The 17,486-nt window shown below is 38.2% G+C and overlaps 1 protein-coding gene across 5 annotated transcripts in view; it reads right to left on the bottom strand.

Annotated features, from left to right (window-relative positions):
* Positions 1 to 17,486, bottom strand: part of RTTN (rotatin) — a 164,049-nt gene that overhangs the window by 105,827 nt on the left and 40,736 nt on the right. For all 5 annotated transcript variants that reach the window (XM_082355182.1, XM_082355183.1, XM_082355181.1 and 2 more), the window contains exons 16-26: positions 17,302 to 17,418; positions 16,241 to 16,380; positions 13,343 to 13,514; positions 11,686 to 11,785; positions 9,548 to 9,636; positions 9,079 to 9,196; positions 7,395 to 7,491; positions 6,689 to 6,757; positions 2,846 to 3,034; positions 1,969 to 2,208; positions 597 to 741 (exon numbers count right to left, since the gene is read on the bottom strand). In XM_082355182.1, coding sequence (XP_082211308.1) covers positions 597 to 741; positions 1,969 to 2,208; positions 2,846 to 3,034; positions 6,689 to 6,757; positions 7,395 to 7,491; positions 9,079 to 9,196; positions 9,548 to 9,636; positions 11,686 to 11,785; positions 13,343 to 13,514; positions 16,241 to 16,380; positions 17,302 to 17,418 — 1,476 coding nt within the window. The remainder of the gene's footprint in view (positions 1 to 596; positions 742 to 1,968; positions 2,209 to 2,845; positions 3,035 to 6,688; positions 6,758 to 7,394; positions 7,492 to 9,078; positions 9,197 to 9,547; positions 9,637 to 11,685; positions 11,786 to 13,342; positions 13,515 to 16,240; positions 16,381 to 17,301; positions 17,419 to 17,486) is intronic.

The following is a 17,486-nucleotide window of genomic DNA, read 5'->3' as shown; positions in this document are numbered from 1 at the left end:
GGGGCTGGACGGGTAAACACTACAGTAAACTTACATGAAGCCTGAGCACAGTCTGACTGAGTCCTTCCAACCTCACCGTCACTATCCCTCACTGCCTCCAGGCTCGTCTCACTGCCCCTCCACATCCCTACTTGAACTCCCCCACTCCAAGATCCTCACTTAAGAATACAGCTATACATATACATATGTATATGTATAACTGATTCACTTTGTTATAAAGCAGAAACTAACACACCATTGTAAAGCAATTATACTTCACTAAAGATGTTTAAATAAATAAATAAATAAATAAAATAAAATAATCATTCAAAAAAAAAGAATACAGCTGCTGCTGAAAGCTCACATACAGAACAGGTTTCATTAAACGCCAAGACTGAAGGTCCCATTTAGTCTACAGACTTTTAACTTAAACCTAGTAACAATCACGTCAGGAAGGCATATTGCTAAAAGCCATCTATTACAACGTAAGGACTACTTGGCTAAACACGGGTTATGTAAAAATCATACTTTTCCATATTTTCATATACAGTATTAATGATTTTTTACAAATATATCATTTGTCAAACCTAAAATTCAAATTCCTGAACAACACTTACATGTCTAAGAAGTAATTCGAGAAGCCAGTTTAGAAGTTCTACGGATACATTTTTTCTTTGTTCCTTCAATAACTTATTTAGAAAATGTATGATATCTATGAGCAGTTTCTCATCTTCAGTGCAAGCAGGAAGTACTTGTAAAAACCTACAATAAAGAAGACAGTAATCATGGTTTCTAGTTCTATAAAGTAAGTGGCGTGCGGATAAGTATTTAACAACTGGCTGAGAAGTGGGGTGCTGGTTTGCTGTGTTTGCCAACTGCCATAGTGTAGATGCCCCGCCATGGCTGACTGCAATCCTCCGATCTACCGCACAGCTGCGGAGACACGCACCGCAGCACACCATTATACAGCATTTCCACAGCACACACAGAGTCCATATAAATAACATCGAGAACACAGATAACAGTCAAGTGTTGTAAAATAATTAGGAAGCCATGACTCTGCATAATCATTATCTTTATTTTTCATATAATTTATTTAATTGTAAGTTTACAAAGTTCAATTTTAAGAGTGCTTGTGTTTAACGACTAACTTGCAAAAATCCAGATAATTTAACCATCACCTCTCTCACAAGGCAGTCCTAGCTGGCTACAGCACACCACTGAAAAAGGTGAACTAGGTATCTGAATTGTGAGAGCTACGCTAAATAAGAGCCCACATTTTAGAAACTCAAATAACCTTGCATTTTGAAAATGGCACACTTTCCGTTTAATAGAGAGTTATACATTTTATACTAAAGTCACATGAAGACTAAAACGTAGAACTGCCAGCAACGGCTGCTTATCAGTCTTGTTCCAAATGCAGCCATCTGCTACCAGTTAAACGTGTTAAGTTTACAAGCCAGGGCCTTCCCAATAACTACTAAAGGACCTCCACATGGCTATCAACTTCATGAAATTCAGAGTAAAAAGAAAAATGAGATAATTTACTTAAGAACAGAACGAAAGCAAAACAAAACAGCCAGAGTTACCAAGCCTTTAATCAGTTCCCTGATGTCTCAGCTCATTTATTGATATAATATGGACAGGAATAAACAGTTTGTTTACCCATGCCTTATCCTAATCATTTACTTCTGTGAGATAAAAAATAAGATTTGCTATGTTAGGATATAAAAATATAATAATAATATTTGTAAAGATTATAACAATTAATAACTCCAAAATGTAGTAATTACGTTAAAATTGTCTCTTTTGCTATTATTAGACCTGTATTACAGATAATAAAAATCCTTAAATTTTTCTTTCTAAAAAGCATTTCTCTCATGATACCAACAATAAGAACACATGCTCCTATCTTCAAACACGTGGAGATGAACCCAAATACAATTCCATCCAGGCCTCTGAAACCAGCAGGCTTGAGCTGACACTGACCTGTTTAGTGTGGTGTGCCAAGACAAGGACTTCAAGGTAATCCCACATGGGCCAGTGCCACCCTTGAAAGACAATCTGTCATTCAGAAGATAAAAACTCATCCTCGTGAGAGCAGCCCTCACTTCCCTGTGGGCTGCAGCCTGAACAATGGAGTGGAGACAGTCCTTCAGTCCACTTGCTGTGTGTGTCATCTTCAGAGTAAGGGTGTCCTCAGTGGATAACTTCAATGTATCTAAAAATCTAAACAAAAAGAAAAAAAGAGCCATATAAAGCTATTAAATAAAAGCTCACAATTATTTTTATTATAAACTGTCTCCCCCAAATTCTGTTCTGTTTCCTTTTAATTTAAGGGTGACTCACAGCCAAAAGAAAATCTGATGTGTATCTGTCAATATTAGGGTTTCACACTAGCATGAGGATGTTTATATTGACATTTTCCTGCTTACAGAAATATAATCTCCATTCAAATGAGAAAGTGCTGACAGATTAGAATACTGAGGTATTTAAAAGTCATCATCATCGTCATCACCCCAGTGACGATAACGAAATTCACATATGTATTTACTGAGCTTCTACCCTAACCCAGAGCACTTTTTCTAGTGAATTACATCTGTTAACTAACCAAACTTTATATAATCTCCAAAACAGCATAGAGCACAATGCTTTTTAATTTAAATTTCTTTGTGTGACAGTTTTTAAAAAGTAATGAATGACATGTAATCTTTAAAACAAAGTAAAAATTATAATCTTTAGTGAGAAAGCAGGGTCAGACGTTAAAAAGTAAAAAAGCTACTTGACCTAAAGGAAAAATAAGGCCTAGCTAATTAATCATAATTAGGTAGATGTGAATGCTTTTCTACTACATGTAACAGCTTACTCTTGGATTTTAGTTTCAGAGTTCATTTGCTTCAACAGATTATCACTCCCATGATACCATGATAGGTTCCAAGCTATTCTCAGCATATCTGAGACCGGCTTCAAGGCCAAACAATCAGCAGATAACGGCAAAACTATGGAGTAAGGACTCACAGCATGGTGGCCAAGTACATGTACTGGTAGATGATACCTAAAGAAAATGTATAAAAAAAATTACATACTTTTAAATTCTTAAATGCTACTCAAAAGAATGAGCCACAAATGAGGGCTAGTTCTACGCCTCCCATTCTACAGCAATACAAAGATCTCTCTCATGGTCCCAGTTTTGAACAGTTACCATGCTTTATTCTTTTGCCATCCTCTAAACTTTCAAAAACACCTGATTAAACTTCTTTCCTGAGGACTTACCATACTCTGTGTTGTATTAGGGTTGTTTGCAGAGATGACTGACGCCCCTTGAAGTCGAGGCCCATGGCTACAGTGAACCACACACACAAGGTGTTCAGCTGAAACACAAATGTCTACTTTATGCTACACACTGTATGTTATCTACCTTTCATTCACAGTTACATGGCATGGCACCATGAAATCCATTTTACAGACGATCAAAATGAGCCTTAAAGAGGCTAAATGAATTGCTTATGTTCACAGGGGTCACTAAGTGACAGAATCACAACTTACTATTTTCACTTGAGAACACAGTTGCACCATCAATAAACTCCATCACTGTGTGTCACCAAGAGAACCCAGAAATATTTTTAGATCTAAGAAAAGATTCAATAGCAGTATCTCTTAAACTAGTTAATGTTAATTTAATAGTGCTTAGCAGGACTGCAGTGCCTAGCATCTCAAATGTTAAAGAATAATTTTGCTTATAAAACATATCCCAAACCCCTAATTCACGTATTTGTAACTAATATTAGAGAAACACAATTGGGTAGGATTTTTAAGGGGAAATTTAGTGTGCTTTTTCATTTCATGCATCTCAAAAAAAAGAGGCTAAGGTAGAGTTCTGTATATAAATGAAGCTGAATAATTTTTTAAAAGATAATAAATTTTAAAAATTGGAATTTTCCTTAGAAGTAACCAGGGCTCCTTAGAGAAATGGCTAATGCTAGGTCTGAAATAGGGAAATCAAAGGTGAACCGTGGACATCTCTTCATGCCAGAAAGCAAGAATGTACTAAAAGGCTTGTGAAGCCATGTCAAAAGGACACAAGAGCCTCCTTGAAAGGACTTGCACTAAATGAAAAGAGTTAAGGCTGTCAATCAATGGTCAAGCTTTTAATAAGTTATAAAATGTACTGCAAATTACACCTGAAGAACATAGAAGGAAGAAAATAATAAAAAGCAAAGGGTATTACATCATGACCAGTTTGAGAAACCACTACACACCCACCATGTGGACGACAATTTTTAAAATGACATTACTATGTATAAAGAAATTACTGTTGACATTTCTTCTCTATGGACAACCTCGATCTTAAGGTAACTCTCTGACCCTTTTCCCCAGGATAACCAAATAGATATGGAATGCCAACAATTTTACTAAACCGCTTTGCTTATGGTGACACTCACTCCCTGCATCTGGACTGGGAGGTGTGCAAAGAACCCACACCTGTGTGTAAATGTACAGTGGGAAGCCACAGCTCTGAGCATCCCTGAGTGCTGTGGCTCTCATACAGGACGTGCCTTGCGGGGACCTGGACGTTATGCCCACGGCATGCTTCCTAGAGATCACATTTTCTATCGGGACGTGGGCCTCCTATGCCAAGACAGCCCCCAGCACCCACATGGGTAATCACACTTCAAGCATGACCTACTGTCGTGTGTGTTTTATTATTTAGCCAAACCTAAAGACCATGAAGAATGTGATGTCTACAACTAAAGAATTTCATTCCTAAGGATATATCCAAGAGGAACTATTGGACACATATCCCAGAAGATACATAATGTTTACAGGGATGTATACAGGAGCAAAAAACCCAGAATCAACCCAAATACCCCATGACAGGAGAATGAATAATCTGTGGTATCGTCTAACAAGAGTATTATACAGCAGTGAAAATGATTATACTACATGTAATAATATCTAGCAAGCTATAAAATGTTATTTTTAAATTAATCATAGTTGTATTAAGATATTAATTTTCTTACCTTTAACATACACAGATTTTAAGTGTACAGCCTGATGAATTTTTATATATGTGTTCATTTGTGTAACCACCACCCAGAATAAAACACAGAACATTTCCATCCCCTCAGAAAGTTTCTTTGTTCCCTTTTCTTGTCAATTACTCTCCTAGCCCTCTTCCAAGAGGTAACTACTATTGTTACCTATTCTGATTTCTCTCACCAGAGATCAACTTTGTTGGTGAACTTTAAATAAATGGAATATACAGTATATATTCTTTTGTGGCTTTTTTCACATTATGTCTATGATTATGTCATAAACCCTATGTCTATGAGACTCATGTTGTTGTGTGAAAAGTAGTTTTTAAATGTTGTATAGTGTTTCACTGTGTGAGTATAGCACAGTTCATTTATCAATTCTCCTTGCTGTTGGACATTCGGGGTGTTTCAAGCTTTTGGTTACTATACATAAAGCTGTTATGAACATTCATTCATATATATATGTATATAAAAGGATAGTGGGTGATGTCAATACCAAGAGCTGGAGGGGGTGTGCAGCATCTGGGACCACTACACTGCTGCAGGAATGTAAACCAGTACACCACTCTGGAATACTGCTTGGTAGCATCTACTAAAGCTAAACATATAAATATCCTCTGATCCATATGTGTTCAAGAATATTTTTAGCAGTCGTTATTCATAATAGCCCCAAACAGAAAACAAACCAAATGTCCATCAGTGATAGAATGGTAACTACACGGCTGTATATTCTTACACAGAATACTACACAAAAATGAAAATAAATCAAATACTGCTTCACGCAATGACACGGACAAATCTCCCCAAGTTGAGCAAAAGAAGGCAAATGCAAGAATATACTTTATAAAGTTCAAGAACAATGTATAATAACAGAAATGAAAATAGAATTATCTTTGTGGGTGCTGGAAGGTAATAAGGAAGCACAAAAGTGGTTCCTGGCATGCTAGTGATATTTTGTACCTTAATCTACATGTTAGTTACATGGGTGTATTTATCTGGAAAAATTCAGGATTTGTAAACTTTATGTATCTTATACTTCAATGAAAACAATTTACTTTTTAAAAAGTCTAGAGAGACATGAAAACCAAATGCAATTCATGATCTTGATTGGATCCTGCATTTTAAAAAAAAAATCTATAGAAGATATTTGGGATATAATTGGAGAAACTGGATCATGTTACAGAATTATTTTTAATTTTCTTAGATGTGACCATTCATGGTACAGTGGTTATGTAGGATAATGTCCTTAATTTAAGGAGGTACATGCTGGAATAATTGGGAGGGTAGTAAAATTATGTCTGAAACTTATATTTAAATGGGTTGGGGAAAAAGATTACATAAAAATAAATAAATGTATTGAGAGAGAGAGAGAAAGACAGAAAAGCAGACCCATGTGTTAACAGTTGCTGAATCTAGGCTGAAGGGTATGCAAGTGTTCACTATATAGTTCTTTCAAGTTTTGTGTAGACTTGAACAATATCAAAATAAAAACTTGGTGACAGGGATGTACACTTACTGAACTTTCAGAAGCACCACCATGAAGGAAACATTAAAGCATTACAAGTCATATGATGAAACGCTAGATGAAAACTTTTAACAAATTATAGATCTTGATTTCCCTTTCTGTAACAGTATTTTATCTTTGAGAAAAATCAAAGAAATAAATTCTTTACCTTCTAGAAACTGAAACAGGCAAACTGAAGACTGATGGTGAAGAAGGTTTATTGGAAGGATTATCAGACCTATTTCACAAAAGAAACACAAGAGGAAAGAAACAACTGAGTAGACCATCGTTTTGTCTAAGAAACACAACTTGCTTCGCTTCCTTGACTGAAACTCAAATCAAGAGTTGCATTTGGTTCTGTCATTTAGTATAGTTATGACATGGTGCTACTACCCGGATTTGCTTTTGAAGAGCAAATTACGCTTTTCTTTAAGAAGTCCATATAATAAATGATTCATACCATGCAGACGCTGTACTGGCAGGTGGCCTCTGTGTCTCTCTCCCACTGATCCTGCTCAGGGTCAGTGTTAACCAGATATTACATCCTAAACATCCTCCCCAAGGTTTTTTTATTAAATATTAAAGAAAAAACACACAAAATTGAGAGTATATACCAAAAAACGTATTAATGATAAAACTTACTATAGTAATTATCAAATTTTGTACTTAGTAATGTTCAACAATAAAAGTTCAGGGTGACTTTTTGAGCCAACGTGCATAATACTGCTATTCAAACCAAAAATCATACCATGTTTATCTACCATGGAAAGCATAAGCTTCCTAAGTCAGAAATTTCCATGCACTGCTATAAGACTGCAACAGAAACTCAGACAGACAATTCAGAGTAAAAACCTTTTAAAACTCTTATAGCTCACCACATATCCATTCTTGATACTTCATCAAATAACAGAAGACAAAATAATGCTCCAACTTCAGTCACGACGGTACAATCTTCATGAAATATCAAGGAAACTGTAAATAAAAAGAAGCATAACTTTATAAAATATTTTTACCTCTAGAAAGAATGAACTTCTAATTTAAAATATCTTAACTCAAAAAGAAGAGATGCCATTCTCAGAGAAATGCGACGTTAACCCAGATAAACTGACATCACTAAAACAGTGGCTCTCAACTTTCAAATCTATGCAAATCTCTGCAGGGCTTGTTAAAACAGAGTTTCTGATCTGGTAGGTTTGGAGGATACAGACACTACTGGCCTAGCACATAGTACGCACTCTATAAATGTTTGCTGAGGAATTAATTTTCCTTGTTGAGTACCTAGTTAAAAAACTAATTTTGCCCTAAATTCATTAATGAGAGATATTATAATTCATTTTCAGGCTCACTTAAGTAATTTTGGAAACATCAATGAGATCGAAAAAGTATTAAAAGGGTACAGATTATGTTGCCTTAGAAAATGTCTTTGAATCTAGTAGGTGCTCATAAGTAATTGATTGCTTGAATAATTTAAATCAAAATTATAACTGAAAAGGTAAACTAGGAACTAAATTCTACTGAATGAGGTTAATAGGAAGACAATTATTAACAAGACAAAAGAAAACTAGAGATCCATAACTGCTACTCTTCCACATCAATCTAAAAAAAAACTTGTAAAATTTTACACACTATTCAAAATTTATGAAGCCGAACACATTGAGTCTCTTTAGAACTTTACCTGGTTTGAACCTTTATCAATGTTACTTAAACTGTGTCCCATTCACTTGGCAAGCAGAAGCCATTAGAAGAGAAGAAAATGCTAAAATAAAATGACTCATAATATTTTGAACATAAATATCATTAATCTCTTACATGCCTGATAATTGACAAGGTTAAGCATATCGAGACATTTGATCAAGATGTCTCTTGTAGAATATTTAAAAGCAATGGCCTACATTTCTAGGAAAGAAAATAGCACAGAATGTTACCAAGCTCTCTATTGAGAACAGTCAGAAAAGAAGAGGAAAAAAAAGAGAAAAAAATAACATGGAATTTTTCCGCCTAAATACATTACTCAATTACAACCAAACTGAAAAAGGTTAAAAAAAAATCACACTTTATAAAATGTAATAAGTTAATGCTCAGAGTCATTCAGGATGGTCTAGTTCCCACTCCCCACAAGCTGAGTGTATACACTCTGAATGCCAGTTTAAGGACATAACCAGTTATAACAGCAAAGCGTCAGATCTAAAGGCACAAACAAAACAAGATTGAGGAAACAGACACTGGAAAGAGGTAACAGTGACAGCAGCTGCAGCGCTCTCTCTCCACAGGTAAGAACTGACCGTCTGAGCACCAAACGACAGCTACATCGAGGTGCAGAGAGCGATCAGAGGCTTCAGCCCTTCTCAGCTCTAAGGTCTACTCTGTAACAGGATTTTAAGAAAATTCCCACAAAAGTGTTAAACATTTCCCACTGCAATGGGTTTTTTTAGTGGCATATTCACTAATAAACTTTGTTATTGTGTTAGTAAAGCGGAAAGTAAATGTTACCTACAGTTAAAGAATAAACAGTTAAAGCTTAAGATTGCTCTCATTACTGTCAGAATGTATTTTATTTACCTCTGAATAGCAGGGTCAAGAGAGAAGGTTGTTGGGAGAGGGAAATACGCAGGACTGGGTCAGCACAGAGAACCTTCCTCAGGAGCGTGAGGCTTGGCTGAACTAGACACTCTACCACCTGGCCAGCAGGGGAAAACACAGTTATTAATTTTTATCAATTCTAAGGTGAGATAAAATATACTGTAACATCGTCTTGTTCTAAATGTCATGCTTTTTCATCAAAATTGTGTGAAACTAAAATGCAAATATTAAGATTTTCCACTGAAAGTACGTTTTGTGTATACTTCTGCTTATACATCTTATAGAAATTTTAAGGTTTTCCTTTAGAGACCTCACTTTTAGAAATAAAAAAAATGAACAAGGCAGTGGATGTTACTCAAGATTGAAACTCCAAGTACTCATCCAAATCCAGTTGAATTCATTTCAAATTTAATTGACAAAAAAACCAATCTGTAAAAATATGTCTTACCTCACCATCCTGACTCACACATTCATTTAAATACTCAATTATCTTGTCAGTTAAGCATAATTTTTTCACCATAGCATGCATTTTAATATCTGTAGACCAAAAAAAAAAAGTTACTAAAAGTTAAAGAACATTTTCTATAGTTTTAAAAACAGAATAGACAGCCACACAACTTTCAAACTTTTAAAAATAATTACACTTAGTGTTGAAAATTAGAGGAGGACACTTTAAACTTTTTACTTTATACACATCTGAACAACTTGAAAACTTTTAAGTAACAAGCACACCTTACTTCTGGTAATATAAAAAAAAACTATTTAAGAAGAATAATTAAATGAACTAGCTCAGATTCTGAAAAGAACTAGAATTTTAAGTATACAAATGAACACTTTTATTTGTACATGGAAAATTATTTTATGTTCTTTCATGGACATTTCTTCTCTTTTCCAAATCCATCATCTCAAAATGTTTAGAATTCTCCCCAAGCTAATGCGTAAATATGACTTGCATTTTTCTATCAATATTAATACAAGATCTTTAACCTCAAACTGTTAATAGCAAATATAAAAGAAAGGGTCTGTAACATACTCTACATATTTCTAGAGAATATGACCTCTTTTTTAATAAACATATACATGTGGGTGTGTGTGTGTACACTGAGCAGTCTAAATGTTTGTGTCCCCACAGAACTCACATGTTTGAAACCTAATCCCCAGTGTGGTGGTACGTGGAGGTGGGGCCTTCGGGAGGTCATGAGGTCATGAGGGTGGAGCCCTGCTGAATGAGATCGGTGTCCTTATAAAAAGAGGAGAGCTTTGTTGCCCCTTCTCCATGTGAGGACACAGGGAGAAGACAGTCACCTATGAACCAAGAAGCAGGCCCTCACCAGACACTGAATCTGCAGCACCTTAATCTTGGACTTCCAGCCTCCAGAACTGTGAGAATAAATTTCTGTTGTTTATAAGCCACCCAGTCTATGGTATTCTATTATAGCAGCCCAAACAGACTAAGACAGACAGACAGACAGACAGACACACACACACACACACACACACAGGTACTAGATATCACTAGCACCAAAATCTCTAGTTGCTTATAGATTAGTTACAAGTATTTCACAACTTGCAGACAAATTTTCTTAGTTTGTACTCCTACATTCTCATTGAGAAAAATGTACAAATATAAAGTTGATATTTAATTTGTAGCTTTCACTGTAACTACCTTTAGCTGCCACTTTAAAAAGGTAGTTTCCACTACCCTCTCATATAGTGCATACCAAAATTATGAGCTTTTTTATTTTTGAAATGTTAAACAATACCGAAAGAATACCCTCTAAGTTTTCTTTAATCTTCTTAGCCAAGGCTCTCCACATTTGCTTGAGCCTTATTTTCTGTAGTCTCTATTATTGTTATTAAAACCACAAATATGTTGAATATGATCTTTCAAATTACTCTCTCATCCCAGTTTCCACTAATGTCAGGATGGGAATATTCATCATACCCCACCTTCCAAGTTAAAAAAAATATTTTTATGTAAATGCAACATTACTTCTCTCAAACATTAAAGATAAATTACATACATCACATATAGGAAAAAATTTAAAACTCAAAGAATAACAACACTACAAACGAAGCTAAGAGTAAATTTTACTAGTTGTTTTTAAAAATAAACTTTTAAAGAAAATACATAGTACTGTGCAGTATTTTTGTCTTACCTACCCACAAAGTACAATTTGATGGATTTCTCTAAGCAAGATGGAACAAACTGAAATATCATATACTAGGTAAACTGAGAAAGGAACAAGCAATTTACTGTTAGAATTATATCAACATTTCAGAAGAAAGATAATTTTATCAAATGACATTCCACAGGTCAAACAACAATAATCTAGACCAGGGGTCAGCAAACTTTTTCTTTAAGGAACTAGATAGTAAATGTGTTGGGCTTTGCTGGCCGCATATGGCCTTTGTCGCATATTCTTTGTTAAAAATGTAAAAACCACCCTTAACTTGAAGGCTGCAAGAGAAAAACAGGCCACAGGCCAGACTGGCCTACAAACCATAGTTTGCCAACCCCCAGTACTACTACACACAGCAATCTAAAATTCCATTCTCAGCAGCATTTTCCTTAAAAGACATTACCTTGCATGATCACAGCTAACTGTTCTGCGGCTGACTTTCTCAAAATAAGATCAATATCGTCTGAGATAAAGATGTCATATACCTTTTCAACAGTCTCCAACTGAAAAAAAAAAAAATGTTTTTCATCTACTTCCAATTCTCCAGTAAAAGTCTACAGTTATAAAAACAAAAGCTCGAAGGCCAACTTATTCAAGTAACTGATATATTTACATTTGCAACAATGATGTGCTAGGTCAGAGAGGGAGTTAGGATCTAAAACAAAGAGCCATCATGTCAAATAAGCCTCTCCTCTTAACGTACATTTCCGCTAAGAAGCCATTCATAACCCATGAACCATCCAAGTTACACAACATCACTACAGGTAGTTCCAGGCTAGCCTGAGAACAGCAACCCCAGACACGTGGCTTGGGATTTCTCTGCTGCTCCCCGAAGCCACCAGCTGGAATTCCCTTGGGCCTCTCCGCTTCCCCCTCTTAGGGACCCTGAAGCAGACAGCTCTCTGGGGCTTGCTGCCCAGCACTCTGACCAAGCCCCCCAATAGCAGTCCCTGACTGTCACCTCCTGCCGGGACAGAGTCTGAGGAGGCAAAACACAGCAGGAAAGGGGGAGAGAAAAGGACAGAGAGCACACCCCTCCTTTCTCCCAGCCACTGCCATCTGCAGCCCTAATGTGGACTCAGGAAAGAGAGTTCTAGAATCCCACTCCACCTTCCTCCACACGACGCACAGGGCACAGTAGTGATACCAGTGGCTCAGCACGCAGGAATTCCCCAGCAGGACCTGGTATGCGGCCCATGGAAGGTTCTCCAATCCTCCTGCCAGGGCCATCAGATGGCCCCGAACGCTTAGGTTAGAAGAACACTGAATGTGTTTCCCTGTTTTAAAAAATCCGTTGTGTTGCATGTGGCTCTACCACAGGCCTCGGGGGCTGGTCTAAACTTAAAGAAAACTGCCAGACTGCACACTTGGAGTCACAGGAGAAGCTATAAAACACAGGAATGAAGCAATGAAGATAACGGACAGCTTGCTTTATCTGATCCTACATTAGTCCGTGATGATTTGGGTGCAGTTCTGGACAGACAGGGAGATGAAGGCTACGCCTCTTAAGAGGGGGAAAAAGCCAAAGATTTAGAAAAGAGATTAACAAAAAAAACTCAGAACCACTGTAACATTTAAAAGAAATTGCCCTTGCCTTCTATATTATTTTTCCTGTAATGAAGAGGCTGAAAACTTTTATCATCGTTAATATTTTCTTTTTTAGCATTACAGGCAATTTCCAACAGAAGAAAAAGAAGAATAATTTTATGTCAGTGATGTTTGTTTTTAAGAGTCATCAGAGAATTTCTTTCCACTAGATTAGCCTTATGTTGTATTTAAGATACTATTCAAATTAATTTGCATTTCCAGCGTATATTCTGAATGAAAAGGGACACAATGGCTGGCATATAGTAGGCACTCAAGAAATATCTGTTCAATAAATAAATGTATCCAGGAGCCAGAAAAAGCCAGGACACAACTTCACACTAGGCAGGAAAAACCACACGTGAAGCCACCATTTCTCTCCCTCTCCCGTACATAACACAAACTGAAAAATGTAACATAAAATATATCAAATAACCACACAGTTATGAATAAATAAACTTGAAAGTTATGATCACCTTAATAATCAGTTCTCTTCTGTCATCCAACTTGAGTTCAATAGGCTTTTTCACAATAAATAAATTAGTAACTCTGGAGAGAACTCTGGCATCGATTGAAGGGCGCTTGGTATCCGCCCCCTCTTCCCTTGTAAGGTGACTTGCTAAAAGCTTTAATGCCAGCATCCGGACCCTGAAGAAACAAAGTCTTTAAGTCAACATTTTGTAATATACAAATGTATAGAAATTATAAAGGCCCATAACACAAAGAATTATTACAAATCAACACAATAATTAGCTATGCTTATACTGACATTACTGATGACATTTTACTTTTTCTATTAAAATACTTAGTGTATAACTACAGTTATCCTTGCATTTTACATTTATGAATAAGCAGCGGAAATAAAGAATAATCAATAATTACAAGTGAAGGTGCAGACTCACTGAGACTACGAACTTCACTGTCAATATCACCTCAGCTCCAGTAAGTCGGTCTGCAAGTTAAAAATCCTAGCTCCTGACTCCAAGTCTAGTGATGTATCTCAGTCATAAAAACTATCACAGACCCATGAGCAGAGCCCAAACAAGGGGTCGAACCTCCAGGAGAGTAATCATACTAACAGCTAAAGCGAGATACTGGGGGTGAAATAGATCCCCTCAAATATGAAAATACAAATACTTTTGGTTCCCATCAGAATTCTATTTTATCTGGAATGGATTAGCATCAAGGTCAGTTGAGCACTGAGTGGGGAGGTAGACGATTTCAAGAAAAGGTTAAATACTGCATGCACTAGACAATGAAATGGAAGAACAGAAAAACCATTGAGTGGACGCGCAGCAATGAGTTACTGAGACAGGTTCTGGAACTACACAGACACTGGGCAAATTCTAAGCAGTAATACAAGTTGCAGGCTTTAGGCACTACTTGTGAGACTACGATTAAAACCTGCACGGGGTGTTACCACAGCAAAGGCTGAGTCCTGTCCCCCTGAAGTCCCCCATCGTAACACTGATCTCGCTGTATTACAATTAATAATAAAGTATAACCGGTAAGGTCTCTCTTCTCAATCACACGCCCAATTCTGGAAGGGCAGCGTCGTGTCTGTGTTGTGCGCTGCTAGGTTCCACTGCCCACCACGGTTCTCAAGGGCTTACCAAATCTAGAGAAAGCGGGAATTTACTGTATTACTAACAGATATCGTCTTTGGGGGCAAATATTTACTCCAAGAGGGTGTGGGAGCCAGGCAAGCCTCCGTCTCCCATCTGCTGTGACTCAGGGAAGCTCAGAACAGGCAGACACCCGCACGACGCCCCCCCGCCCGCCGTGCCAGCGCCTCTGCATTAACAGCGCGGCTCCTCAGTGGAGAGACAGCCACCAGCCCCAGGCAAAAGCCTAGAGAGGGGTACGTAAAGCATGTCTTTAATGCAGCTCCTCCTCCGGTAGATAAATTTAGCCTTTAGGTTTAGCATGAGCACCGTGGTGCGCTTATTTCTCTATACTTATTTCTTTCAACAAATACATTTTGAGCATATTTATGCCCAAGGTTCTCAATGAAGTTCTGAGGATGTAAAGATTAGCCAATGGATGGGGTTCCTGCCTAATGGAGTTTATGGTCTGGTGAGATGGGGTAGAACTAGTCAAATGATGAAAACAAATATGTAATTTAGACTGCTTTAAGTTCTGTGTAATTGAGAATTACCTTACCCAAAGAGAGGTCTGGCCTTGCCCTTGGCTCCTGGGAGGGGATCTCTAAGCCCTTAGAATGTCCTACCTGGTAAGAGTGTTTCTGTTTACCTGGAGACTTTGGGCCCCCAAAGGTGAACCCAAAATATACACCTATTGTGTTACATCACCAAACTTGGGGTAGGGAATACTACACTAGCACCTTAATAAAGACACTGCCCAGGGTCAACGGGGACACTTGCAGAAGCCAATCCCCGAGGAGCACAAACACACTAACCCCGTCTGCCCCTCTGCTTCCTGCATCGCCCACTACTTTCCTCTCCGCACGACGCATGTGCCCTTACAATCTCCTCTGACTTTCCTCCTTCCATTCTCTTAACGTTTTAGTTTATTTCACCTACTTCCTTAATTTTTAGTCTGATCATCTGTTTATAAATAAGCCACTGCATTATCCTGATGTAAGTATGGGGAAAACAAAATTATCCATTGTCAAAAGAACATCTGTCTGTTTCTCCTAGCCTTTTCAACCGACACTTTCTCTTCATCGCTGCTTATCCATCTTTACTCTAAGCTTTTTTTCTCTTCTCAGTGAGAGAAAATCTAACCACTGCTACCTAAAGAGAATAACACAAGATTCATGTTGCACTGACAGAGAGGGAAGGAAGACAATCTTTCTCTCCTTCTTTTCTTTTAGTTAAAATGACACTTACACTAATGGTAGAGGAAAGGACACTTTTTCAGTTTCCCAAATAAGAGGACAAGCTAAACAAGATTAAAGTACGCGCATACCCTGGTATATGAGGCAACTGGTCCACTACACTTTCATGAAAAACTTTAATTTTCAGAACAAGTATTTAATTAGAAAAGTTGCACTCCAGGAGACTAACAATTTCTAAGGAGAGAAGACAACGCGAATGCCCTATGGTTTTTGCGATCTGTTTCTCTGCACGGCTCTCCACCCTGCCCGCAGCAGCACTGTGAACAGCACTGAGGGCAGCGATGCCGTAACACAGGCTGACCCGACAGCAAGGCTGGAGGACGGACAGAGCGTCTCAGAAAGTGTCCAAAAGACCTTTACCGGGTTAGTTCCAGCCATTAGCTCCCCGTCTCTGTCTGGTAAGAGAATCACTTTCCTTTACCTCCTTTGGTTCTATACTGTTTGATACGATTACTGCCCGTTCCTAGAACATTCCCGTTCATCTTTCACACTCAGCAGACTCTGCTGTACTTACGACGGCTTTTTCACCAGCAGGAGTCGTAGTATGGACTTTAACCGGGTGGCACAGGGGAGAATCCCTTCACCAGCGTCAGAACTCGCTTTGCTTAGGAGGAGAATGCAGTTACCCAAAGGATCCTCTGTGTCGGCATGGCCCTAACAGATTTCATAGAAAGAGAAATGACCGTTTGATTGTATGCACACACACACTGCTTACTTTTTTAACTTGAAATAAGAATTGCGTTGACCTGTCAGGCAACTCACAGATTTCTTTCAATTCAGTTGAATATGACTTTTCAAAATAACCTACATGAGGTAAGAAGCCTACATACAACTGTATTTAAAAAATAATACTGGAGAACTTCAGGAAGATGTGCCAACCCTCTTGACACTTGCTAATTTTTCTACTTTCCAAGATTCTAGTCGCGGCACTGCCCCTAGACGAGGCCCCTCCCAGACCTTCAGACCCGTCCCCTCAGTACAAAGGTGGGGTGCTGCCAGGGCACCTGCACGGAACTGAGCTGTGCAAGCGGCAGGGCCTGAGGCCCGGGCTCTCTCTTCTAAGAGGACTGTTCCTACGATGGTGTTTCCCATCTCCACCTTCTCATCCAAGGGAGGGAAGGCCCTGCCCTTCCCTCCATCCTTTACCTAAGCCCAGAAGGACTGTTAAAAAAGCTTTGTTTCTAAGAGCTCATTAGTCAAAGTATCAGGCTAATCCATATATGCAAAGACAGAATTCATGAAGCCAGTTTCATTACATAAAGTCTGTTTAGAAAGCACTGTTAGCTTTGCCTAAAAGCCTTTATATAAGGCTGAGCTCTATTTTTCACAGTCAATGCTAAATGCCTGCGCCTCACTTCTTAACCTCCCACCCGGTGTACACAGACAAATTCGCTAGCCCGCTTTAACCTCTGCCAGAAACAAGACAGCCGCCCACTTCCTGTTCCCTTATCCACAGCGCCTTCGCGGCTTCACTTCATTTCTCCCACAGCATGATGGTTCTACTGCTTGCGTGCGTTTAAATCAATCACGCTCACCAAAGAGAAAAGGTAGCGTAAGCGGGTGAGCACAGAGTACCTGTAGCACTGGGATGACAGGACACAGAGACTCGATAAACTTGTTCCAGGTCGGTGCTGTCATCCTCAGTCGCCCCTGCAGCAGATGCATCAGGATGGCCTTGGCCGTGGCATTCACCTGCTCAACAATACAGGGGGAACAATCCAAGAGGAGGTGGCCCGTTAAGTCATCTCACATACCTGTAA

This window comes from Balaenoptera borealis (assembly GCF_965194805.1).
Source record: "Balaenoptera borealis genome assembly, chromosome: 14".
NCBI lineage: Eukaryota > Metazoa > Chordata > Mammalia > Artiodactyla > Balaenopteridae > Balaenoptera > Balaenoptera borealis.
The sequence above is the reverse complement of the archived record's forward strand: the minus strand, read 5'-3'. Positions and strand labels throughout refer to the sequence as shown.